This window comes from Rana temporaria, chromosome 2 (genome assembly GCF_905171775.1).
Source record: "Rana temporaria chromosome 2, aRanTem1.1, whole genome shotgun sequence".
NCBI classification, from domain to species: domain Eukaryota; kingdom Metazoa; phylum Chordata; class Amphibia; order Anura; family Ranidae; genus Rana; species Rana temporaria.
In genome coordinates, this window is record NC_053490.1 from 99,562,770 (window position 1) to 99,575,152 (window position 12,383).

The following is a 12,383-nucleotide window of genomic DNA, read 5'->3' on the forward strand; positions in this document are numbered from 1 at the left end:
TTGTAGATTCACACTGAAGGCATCAAAACTATGAATTAACACATGTGGAAATTATACATAACAAAAAAGTGTGAAACAACTGAAAATCTATTTCATATTCTAGGTTCTTCAAAGTAGCCACCTTTTGCTTTGATTACTGCTTTGCCCACTCTTGGCATTCTCTTGATGACCTTCAAGAGGTAGTCACCTGGCGCAGCACCCCATCACTCTCCTTCTTGGTCAAATAGCCCTTACACAGCCTGGAGATGTGTTTGGGGTCATTGTCCTGTTGAAAAATAAATGATGGTCCAACTAAACGCAAACCGGATGGAATAGCATGCCGCTGCAAGATGCTGTGATAGCCATGTTGGTTCAGTATGCCTTCAATTTTGAGTAAACCCCCAACAGTGTCACCAGCAAAGCACCCCCACACCATCACACCTCCTCCTCCATGCTTCACGGTGGGAACCAGGCATGTAGAGTCCATCCGTTCACCTTTTCTGTGTCGCACAAAGACGCGGGGGTTGGAACCAAAGATCTCAAGTTTGGACTCATCAGACCAAAGCACAGATTTCCACTGGTCTAATGTCCATTCCTTGTGTTCTTTAGCCCAAACAAGTCTCTTCTGCTTGTTGCCTTTCTTTAGCAGTGGTTTCCTAGCAGATATTCTACCATGAAGGCCTGATTCACACAATCTCCTCTTAACAGTTCTAGAGATGTGTCTGCTGCAAAAGGTGGCTACTTTGAAGAACCTAGAATATGAAATATATTTTCAGTTGTTTCACACTTTTTTGTTATGTATAATTCCACATGTGTTAATTCATAGTTTTGATGCCTTCAGTGTGAATCTACAATTTTCAGTCATGAAAATAAAGAAAACTCTTTGAATGAGAAGGTGTGTCCAAACTTTTGGTCTGTACTGTATATACATACATACAGAAATTAAATTTAAACTTAACAAAACTTGCTACACAGATCAATAAAATAGGTCCAGGATAATACATTACATCTGGGGTAAGCATATATTTGACTTTGACGTATTTCAAACTTGACAATAGATTAAATATTACACTCTTTTAAGTATTTGGATGCTCTAGGATGGGTGATCCAAGCTAACCATTTCTTTCTGAATGTAGTAGTGGAATAATTTTTATAAGCCAGCATTTATTCGTATTGGGCCTGTATATTGATTCTAGCTATAACTGTCGATAAGTTGGGTGCGTCCTTGGATTTCCACAGGCTGGTTATAGTGAGTCTTGCTGCTACTAGTGTGTGGAATACAATTGTTCTATATTCTTTAGGATAGATATCCAAATTGATACCTAGTAAAGCTGTGGCAGGGTTTAGTTTATTTAGGATGCCTGTGAGATCTGCTATAAAGGAAGTAATTGAATTCCAGAAGCTATGTAGATTTTTACAGCTCCATAATATGTGTAAAAGGTTTCCTATCTGATCGTTGCATCTCCAACATTCATTAGACGTTGAGGAATATATTTTCGCTAATTTATATTGGGTCAGGTACCATCTATTTATTATTTTCTGTGCATTGTCCCAGTGTTCAATACATGCTGATGACTTGTTAGCTATATGGATTGCTTTTTTTCATTGGTCCCAGGTAAATCTTTCTCCCACTTAATCATGTGTGCGTTTTTGTTGTCAAATGGGTGGGTAGATAGTAGATCGTAAAAGAGAGATTCCTTTTATCATTTGTTGATTTTGGCGGGTGAACAATTGCCATATAATTAAGGGGATTTCTACAGGGTCAGTCGGATTGAACTCTTTTAGTCTGGTATGTTTCCTCAGTTTGGTTAGAGTGATCTCTTTGTATTGCAAGGGTAGATTTCTGTAAAGATGAAAACCTTCCTTAATTCATTCATCTACAATTAGACGTATTCTACAATAGTTGAATGCACCTGTCGGTATCATCAATTTTATTTTATTTTGGATACTTTTAGTTTTTGAAAGTATATGTTTCCAAGCTATTAATGTGGGTCTGATACTAAGTAACTTGGGAATGTTAATCTTTGGAAGTATAGCGTAAGCTATTGCTAGGGCATACAGGTCATGTCTTTTTGTGACTTGTTTTTCTATGTTTAGTCATAGTTTATCTTCCCTATTGTTGAACCAATATCTCAGCTGATCTAATAGGGTTGCATAGTAGTAGTTTTTGATGTCAGGTAGGTTCATTCCTCCTAAAGATTTTCTGGTAGTTAAAATGAAGAATGCCACTCTAGTTTTTTTTAGCAGGCATTGGGATGGGTAAGCATCTAAAATAGTATAATATTTTAGGGAGGGTTTGCATTTTAAATGCGGCTATTTTCCCTACCCAGGAAAGTTGTGTTTTTTGTATATTTTGTAGGTCTTTGTTGACTACTTCTAAAAGGTTGGGAAACTTAACTTCATATATTTTGGTTGGTGGGTAGGAGAGTTGTATTCCCAGATAGCTTATTGTTGAGTTGTCCCAGTTGAAGTTATTTTCTTTGCATAAAGTATTAATTAGCGTCATAGGAATGTTCATAGGGAGAGCATAACATTTGTTTTGATTTATTTTGTAATACGACACCTCACCAAATCTTTCTAATAATTTGTGAGCTTCTGGCAGGGAAGAAGTAGGGTTAGATAATGGGAGTATAATATCGTCTGCGAATAGGCCTACTTTATGTTCATATCGTCCTATCGTTATACCTTTGATGTCGGGGGTTGATCTTATATACTCCGCAAGTGGTTCTATTGCTAGTGAGAAAATTAATGGGATAATGGGCAACCTTGTCTGGTTCCGTTAGTAAGGGAGAAAGTTTTAGAGATTATACCTGATGTGAATACTTTGGCCGTAGGTTGAGAGTATAGCGCCATAATTGCCGAATGGATAAATCCATGAAATCCGAATTTGGCTAGAGTTTTGGAGATGTAGGCCCAATGCATTCTGTCTAATGCCTTTTCAGCATCTAATGCTAAAAGTACGGAGGGAGTTTAATCAGTGTGAATTTGGTCAATTAAAGCGGTTCTCCACCCTAAAGTGGAGTCCCGCTGATCGGAACCCCCCCCCTCCGGTGTCACATTTGACACCTTTCAGGGGGGAGGGGGGTGCAGATACCTGTATTTGCACCCACTTCCGGCCCGGCATTCACGGGCAAAAGACGGGCATTCCGTCACATCCCCTCGCCCCCCCGTTGTGTGCTGGGAACACTCGGCTCCCAGCACACATCGGGAGCCAATCGGCGGGCGCGGCGCGACTCGCGCATGCGCCGTAGGGAACCGGGCAGTGAAGCTGCAGCGCTTCACTTCCTGGTTCCCTCAGCGTGGATGGGGGGGGAGCAGCAGAGAGATGAGCGATCGCTCATCCTCTGCTGCGATCGGCGCTGGATTCCAGGACAGGTAAGTGTCCTAATATTAAAAGTCAGCAGCTGCAGTATTTGTAGCTGCTGGCTTTTAATATTATTTTCCCATGGCACAACCGCTTTAAGTTAAAGGGTCACTAAAGGAACATTTCTTTTTAGCTAAATAGCTTCCTTTACCTTACTGCAGTCCTGGTTTCATGTCCTCATTGTTCGTTTTTGCTTTGATGTTGCTGTAATTCCTCTCTGTTCTGGACACTTCCTGGTTGTGTGTTTCCTGATCACCACAGTACTGGGAGATTTCTCTCTGTGGTGACTAATCAAGGAGGTGTGATTACTGTGTGTCAGCACCAATCCAGTTTCGTTTTACAAAGCATCACTGCCCTCTATTGGCTCTTTGTCTCTGTACATCAGAGAACCAGGAAACAACAGCAAAAATGAAACTAAACTGCAGGTACATTATATGATTGTTTTTTTTATCTATTTTTAATCATTTTTAAAAGGAATCAGTTAACTATTATGTCTCTATACCCTGTAAACATTAATTTCAGCAAACAAAAAAAATTCCTTTAGTGACCCTTTAAGGATTCTTCTAGTGCTGTCTGGTGCTTGTCTCCCCTTAGTAAATCCTACTTGGTCTGGACCTATTAGGTAGGGGGTTATGTTTATCAATCTGTTGGCCAGGATTTTTGCATTTCTAGGTCAGAATTTAATAGTAAAATTGGTCTATAATTGAGAGGGGATGAGGGGTCTTTGCCTTGTTTCGGAATTGTTATTATTATTGCTTCCAATAGTTCTTTGGGAAAGGATTTAGAGTTAGCTAGATAGTTAAGCATGTTAGTTAGATATGGAACTAGAGTTTCTTTAAAATTTATGTAATATTCCGCTGATAGGCTGTCAGCTACTGGTGTTTTGATTTTGGGCAATTCTTTGATTACTTTAAGGGTTTCTTCAGATGATATTGGTTTATTCAATTGTTCTAAGTCTATAGGGTCAATAAAAAGAAAATTCTTTATAAATTCGAACATGTTTGACCAGCATAAGTAACAAACCATAAGGGGTAAACCACTGCTAAAAGGAGACTGAAGCATCCAACTACAGCCCTGATACACCAGGTGGTTAATGAGCTAAACCTTGCCCTGCCAGGAATCAGAAAATAATGAAAAAAGTTTGTTCAGAACAGCAACAAAAAGATAGAAATTTGCAACAGAATTACAAGAATATTCTGCAATGTACACAAACCAATGGAATTGTAGACATCATAAACGTGTCCCCCCCCTTTTTTTTGGGGGGGGGGGGTGAAAAACTGGATTTTACATCTCAACAGGGAGCAAGGCACAACAATACCCAGAAATGTAACATTCATTTGGATACAAAGCATTTTTCAAATTTAGCTCCCTCAACCTCCGTCATCTGACCATAAACATCAGCATAGCGTGGGTGCGCGTGCATAGGGGAGAATCTGACAACACTGCGGCCCACTTTACATGGACTCAGCGGACCCCAGCCATGATAAAAGCTGCCCGAGAACCAGCAGCGGGGCTCCCTGGATTATAGGTCATTTAGCCAAGATACCAGGGACTGCATCCAGCCTAATCCACACGCATGGACGGACAGTCAGCCCTTTAGACCAGCCAGGTAGAGGAGCACACCTAGGTCCTGAGCAGGAAAAAAGAAGAACGCAGAGGCTGTATGTAGGCTCAAATTTATATAAGTTAAATCCTGGAGGCATGGGGGGCGGAGCCTATACCCCAGCTGTGATGGCGCCGTCAGGAAATACCCAAGCGCTGCTGTAAAATATAAAATTGCTAAAAAATAAATAAAAGAAAATATGAGCAGCTGCGTATATTTAATAGTGACCAAATAATGAATAAATTAAAAGAATAATAGTGCGCTAATCCTGAATATATAATGTAATATACACAATTTTATATATTCAGGATTAGCGCACTATTATTCCTAATTTATATGTTGTGCTTTAGTGCTGCTCTTGGTATTGGTCCATGAGTTCCTTAAAGCAGAACTATATTCACCTATACTCCAGCACCGTGACCTCCCAGAGCTCCCTACTGGAAGAAGGAAAATCACCGCTCAAGGTGGGTCTGCTATAGGGTCATACACAGGTGTAGGATTCCAAGGGTGCTGGCAGTGCACTAGGCAAGCGTTGGCGTAAAATGAAGGATGGATGGCCGCACTCCAAACCAAACAGGTTGTCTTTATTTAAACGGACAGCAAAAACATACCAGATCACAGCAACAGGCTAACATGCATTAAGACTGTTTAGTATATATAGAGATCAAAAGCTGGCATGTGACCTGATTGAATGATTGGCTGGGGGTGGCCCGCAATCACTGGACACACCAGAAGCCAATATCAGGTCACAGACTGCTGGTGCATACCAAAAGGGAAAAAATCATTCAATCAGGTCACATGCCAGCTTTTGATCTCTATATATACTAAACAGTCTTAATGCATGTTAGCCATGAATAAGCACTAAGTCAGTGCGAAACGTCGGTTATCCTCCTGTTTCTGTTGCTGTGATCCGGTATGTTTTTGCTGTTCGTTTAAATAAAGACAACCTGTTTGGTTTGGAGTGCGGCCATCCATCCTTCATTTTACGCCAAAGCGCCCTACTGGACATGGACATCTTCAGCCCTGTGACTTCTGGCTATCGATCATGGCTGTTTTAATTGACCAGGCCTACGCACCTCAGTGTACAGTGATGGAAAGGTAGGTAAGCAATTTGAATGCAGAAGAGACATGTTGTCTGTTCAACAATTTTTATTTCTATCATTAAAGTTCCACTTTAAGTACATACAGTATGACTTCAGGTACTCCTATTGCCCTGATAGTGGTGGGTGTTTCATCTCCTTTTCATCACACTCTTGTTAGATTTCCTTACATGACAATATTTTTACATATATTTTGTTTTTCTGTATTCTCTCTCAAGGCTTTGGTGACTGGGAGAGGAGGGATCCCAGTAATTCTGAAGAAAGCAATGGATCAGGTGACCTATAGCAGCCTTTGTCTCCCTGATGATATAAAGGGAAGAGGAATGGAGCACATTCCCAACTACTTGTATAGGGATGATGGCATGAAGATCTGGGCAGCTATGGAAAGGTAAAAATCTTCCATATTCAAAGACAAAACAACTTATTTTAGAATGCTTAGTCTACAACCATCTGTGGTCCTACCTCACTGAAAACAACCTTTTTGACCCCTTAAACTCTGTTTTTTGCTTGCAGCACTCCCTAGTAACCGCCCAATTAAAACTAACCGCACAGCGTCCACCACCCCTCTCTGCCAATCCCTTTCCTGGCTTTCAGTTGATTCCTTTACAAAATACTAACCGCAACATACAAAGCCATTTACAACTCTGCCCCAAGCTACACCACCAATCTTGTCTGCAAATATCAACCAAACCTTCCTTTCTGCACCTCCCAAGACCTCCTGCTCTCGAACTCTCTTGACTTATTCTTCCATGCTTGCCTCCAGGACCTCTTCAGAGGCTTTCCCACTTCTGGAACTCTCTACCTCAATCTGTCCAGCTACTCTGGCCACCTATACATGATCCTTGAAAATTCATCTCTCCAGGAAAGCTTATCATGCCTACAACTAACATCTGAACTGTTAATTCTTCCATCAGCTCATCCCCCACAGTTATTACATTTTGTATCACTCGCCCCTCCCTAGATTGTACGTTTTAACCACTTAAGACCCGGACCAAAATGCAGCTAAAGAACCAGGCCCCTTTTTGCGATTCGGCACTGCGTCGCTTTAACTGACAATTGCGCGGTCATGCGACGTGGCTCCCAAACAAAATTGGTGTCCTTTTTTTCCCACAAATAGAGCTTTCTTTTGGTGGTATTTGATCAACTCTGCGTTTTTTTTTTGCGCTATAAACAAAAATAGAGCGATAATTTTGAAAAAAATGCAATATCTTTTACTCTTGTTGCTATAATAAATATCCCCCAAAAATATATAAAAAAATGATTTTTTTCCTCAGTTTAGGCCGATACGTATTCTTCTACCTATTTTTGGTAAAAATAAAATCGCAATAAGCGTTTATCGATTGGTTTGCGCAAAATATATAGCATTTACAAAATAGGGGATAGTTTTATTGCATTTTTATATATATATATTTTTTTTACTACTAATGGCGGCGATCAGTGATTTTTTTCGTGACTGTGACATTATGGCGGACACTTTGGACAATTTTGACACATTTTTGGGACCATTGTAATTTTCACAGCAAAAAATGCATTTAAAATGCATTGTTTACTGTGAAAATGACAGTTGCAGTTTGGGAGTTAACCACAAGGGGGCGCTGATAGGGTTATGTGTGACCTCATCTGTGTTTCTAACTTTAGGGGGTGTGGCTGTATGTGTGACGTCATCGATTGTGATTCCCTATATAAGGGAACACACAATCGATGATGCCGCCACAGTGAAGAACGAGGAAGCTGTGTTTACACACAGCTCTCCCCGCTATTCAGCTCCGGGGACCGATCGCGGGACTCCAGCAGCGATCGGGTCCGTGAGTCCCGCGGCCGTGGTCACGGAGCTTCGGACCGGGTCACGCGCCCGCGACCTACGGCTGGGCATCATTATACAATCACGTACAGGTATGTGATTGTGCCCAGCCGTGCCATTCTGCCGACGTATATCGGCGTTAGGCGGTCCTTAAGTGGTTAATGAGCAGGGCCCTCATAACACTTGTGTATTTTATTGCAAAAGTGCTGTGCATACTGTTGGCACTATATAAATCCTGAATAATAATAATAAATACATAGCGGGGAGTGGTTTTAAATTCCAACGGATTTTATGTCCACCCAGTCTTGAGATTTAGACAGCTTTGCTACATAGCACAGCCCTGTCCAGCAGGGTGGAAGACCTGTTTTTCTTTGCTGAATTTACGTCTTGTCCTAGCCCGTGACAGGACGGTGAACAGAGAAGCAGCAGACTGATGAGCTCATCTATTTTTTTTTGTTCTGCGCTCATCTTTTTGTCCTTCTCTTTCATATTAATATGTTCTTTGTTAGCACATGGGCACTGTGGCATTAATTAATGGTTCCTTATGCTGTCTCTATCTCTCCCCCAGCGTAAACTCTACTGTACAATGAAACACACGTGGCTGATACCAGTTCAAAACCTCACACTGCTTGTATTAAAAGAAAAATATAATAATGTATTAATGAATACAATTCTGCATTCTTTCATATCTGTTTGGACATTTCCCTGAAAGTAACCTTTTCTTTTCTTTCTAGCTTTGTGTCCGGCATAATTAATTACTATTATACAAGTGATGAGATGGTCAAGGAAGACCCTGAACTTCAGGCCTGGGTAGCTGAGATTTTCAAGGAAGGATTCCTGCAAAATAAGCGTTCAGGTATACTTTAGTCAGTGTTGATAACTAAAAAAGCACCTAATTTCTTAAACATGAGTTCTATGTTATGTTCATGTAAAGATGTGGTACAAACCAACATTCATAGGTGCCTCTGTGAGTCTGGTTAAAAATTAAGGTTTAAACTGGGTCTCTTTTGATGGCTGAAATGATAGAGTACTGGAGGATGTTTTATACTTTTATAGTAAATTGCCCCTCTCACTTGCATTATTTTGATTATTATAAATTTATGAGCTGCTTGCTTTTGCCTCTAGCAATACATGACATATCTGCTGGTGAAGAAAAGATGAGCAGGTGGAACATTAACGCACATGCCACCACTGTGTTTTTGAATTTACATTGCATTTAGCTAGCAACTTCATATTTCTAAGCACAACATCTTTACCTGTGTTGTACATGGAAACAAATATGTAATGTTTAGTTATGTTTTGTGGTAAATGTATATTAAAATGATTGGTAATCAAGAAAAAGGCGCCCTCTTGACATCCCACCGTTGCGCTGGCTGGAAAACACCTGAAGGATCCTAGCTGCCGCTTTAAATAAAGAAATAATGTAAAATAAATATAGTGACTACTAAACCCACTTCAGTGTCAGCGATATTAAAGCGGGAGTTCAACCAATTGCTTTTTTATTTATTTTTTTCCCCTTAGCTTCCTGCTCGTTTTGTCTAGGGGAATTGGCTATTTGTTTTAAAATATGATCCGTACTTACCCGTTTTCGAGATGCATCTTCTTCCGTCGCTTCCGGGTATGGGTCTTCGGGAGCGGGCGTTCCTTCTTGATTGACAGTCTTCCGAGAGGCTTCCGACGGTCGCATCCATCGCGTCACTCGTAGCCGAAAGAAGCCGAACGTCGGTGCGGCTCTATACTGCGCCTGCGCACCGACGTTCGGCTTCTTTCGGAAAATCGTGACGCGATGGATGCGACCGTCGGAAGCCTCTCGGAAGACTGTCAATCAAGAAGGAACGCCCATTCCCGCAGCCCATACCCGGAAGCGACGGAGAGGATGCATCTCGTAAACGGGTAAGTACTGCTCATATTTTAAAACAAATAGCCGATTCCCCTAGACAAAACGAGCAGGAATCTAAGGCTAAAAAGTGCTCTCTAAGGGTGAACCTCCGCTTTAAGCAGCGCTTGAATGAATATGTGTATATTCCTCTCCAAAAATGTACACACAAATGAATAGGTACAAAAGTAAATGTAACTATTGTAAAATAGCTTCCACAAAGTGAACGTGAAAAGCTATAAATAAACTAAAAATGATATATAATTAAACAAAAAATTATATATATATATATATAGAACCCGTGAACAAAAGTGTAATAAGTGAAAAGCAAAAAGTTCATAAGTGATAAATGATCTTGCAATCTTCAGAGTCTTCCACCACACCAAATGTGTTCAGTGATTCCCTCACCCATCAAATTGGCCACTCACCAGAACAATATGCCTAACACTCACGTGCTTTGGTAAAAAGACATAAACAGGACCTCTCAAATAGGTTAGACAGGATTTCCATTCCCAACAGTGTAATCCAAATATCCGATCCACAGACGGATGGAAAAATAGGGTTTTCCTCCGTCTGCAGGAATCGGAGGATTGCGGGACCCAGATGAGATCGGGTGTCAGGCAGATGTTCATACCGCTGACACCCGCAATCTCATATGTATGGTCCCCTTTTTCATCCGTACACGGATGGATGGAAAAGCGGACATACGGGGTCCGCCCGCGTGAAAAGAGCCCTAAACCTTTCTTTGACCAGTTCATAATTGTTGTGTGGTTGTGAACACAGACTTTTTCTTTAAAAATTTGCATTCTTCTTACTATATGGGTATGAGCAGACAGTATATGGCAGTGTACAAAGTGTTCTGCTTCCACAATCTAAGCACAGCGGTGGGTATTATGTGCTGGAGAGGAGTGCGGCGTGTACAGCGGAGAGATAGTATGTGCAGGTGAAGAGTGCAAATTTTATGGGGGCAGTGGGTAGTATTGTGCAGAAAGGGAGTATGGAGTGTATGGCAGCAGGTAGAATGTACACAGCATACACATATTTCTCCCTGCGCTCACGACCCAGAGGTTTAAGTCCACTGTAAAGCAGAGGATCTCAAACTGGCGGCCCTCCAGCTGTTGCAAAACTACAAGTCTCATGAGGCATTGCAAGGCTGACAGTTTACAAAGTCATGACTCCCACAGGCAGAGGCCGATGATGGGGACGCCAGTTCTGAGACCCCCTGGTGTAAAAGGCTTCTTATTGCTAGTGGTCTTGCTGCCTTGCTTAGGATATAGTGCAATCCTCAAACTGGAAACTAGCAATTAAGAGGAAGAAAGGGTTCACCAACCTAGTGCATTGCCACAATAGAATTTATTGAAAGATTAAAAGAGTTATATATGCTCACAAACGTAATTGATAAAAACGCATGTCATGACAAGTATCCTCCACTAACATGATCCCTGGGATCAGCCCACTACTTTCCTGGCTCTGATGAAGAGGGCTCGCTCTTGAAATGCATCAACTGTTTGGATACCTCCTTGTCTTCTGGCAGGACGATGGATGTTAATAGACCTTCATGTTAGTGGAGGACATTTGTCATGACATGCGGTTTTTATCAGTTACGTTTGTGAGTGTAGCGCTACCCCCCGCAGGAGCCGCTGGTTGTTTTTGGATCGGCGTATTAAGTGTACCCTGCAGTGTGTCTAGGGGTGATAGCAGTGAGCCAAAAACAGTAAGCGAATGTCCAGAAGTGAATAAAGGTTTTTTCAATGCTTTATTTCCAGGCCAACACGGCCAACATCAACATTAAGTGGGAAGAACAGGTTGATGAAGAAAAAGGGAGAACCTTGCAGTATCAGGCCTGGATATTAATTGAGCATTCCCTGCTCAATAGAGTGTCAAATTATAACTCGTCACCACTCTTAGCTGGAGTGGGTAAAGTGCCCCCGGACAGACCCCTCTCACTAGCCTGGCAGCCGAAGTGTCACTTAGGATTTTCTGGAGGAACAGGTCTCTCTCACAGACCTGGCTCTAGGGCCTCTGCCACAGGCCAATTACTTTAAGTGAGCTAAATGGATGAACAGAGCGAATCCCCCCAGTGGATTTTTAGCATAGGTCACCGGGTGACAGCAAAGCGTACCTGTCAGCATTCCGGTCACCAGATCCCCGATTGGTTCGTTCAAGCCCTGTTGGACAACCTGCCTCCGGGTTCTCCTCAAGCCGACCCCCCAATCGAATGGCACCCAGCCTGGGATCCTCTCAATAGAACCGGGAACCCAGTAAGTCACTGGGGTCCATTTTACCTCCGGATGAGGGTTTGCGTAGCCTGCAATTTTGGCCAGGTGGGCCGCGCTGGCGGGGTCCATGGATGCGCGCACCCTGAAGGTGGATGCCGCACCTGGAACGGGGACCCCGCAAAGATTTTAGAACACATGACACCTGTCACAGATATACCCTTCCCCAGCATGGCTTGCGAGGAAGAAACTTCTCTAATTGGCTGCTGGGGAAAACTTGCTCTGCCAGAACCCATCTAGCGCCAACTGCCGGTCAGGGATGGTACTGCATCCCTGGAGTACAGATTGACCCAGTGGACATTTCTGGAATGACAGAAGTCCCAAATTTAAATAAATTGTGAATGGGAGCAAAGTAACTCTCCCATTCCCCACTAACTTTAGCGT

At 42.1% G+C, this 12,383-nt stretch overlaps 1 protein-coding gene across 1 annotated transcript in view; it reads left to right on the forward strand.

The window, feature by feature from the left end:
- Nucleotides 1-12,383, forward strand: part of LOC120928225 (hydroperoxide isomerase ALOXE3-like) — a 347,315-nt gene that overhangs the window by 101,297 nt on the left and 233,635 nt on the right. Inside the window, exons 10-11 of the mRNA XM_040339332.1 lie at nucleotides 6,265-6,434; nucleotides 8,582-8,703. Coding sequence (XP_040195266.1) covers nucleotides 6,265-6,434; nucleotides 8,582-8,703 — 292 coding nt within the window. The remainder of the gene's footprint in view (nucleotides 1-6,264; nucleotides 6,435-8,581; nucleotides 8,704-12,383) is intronic.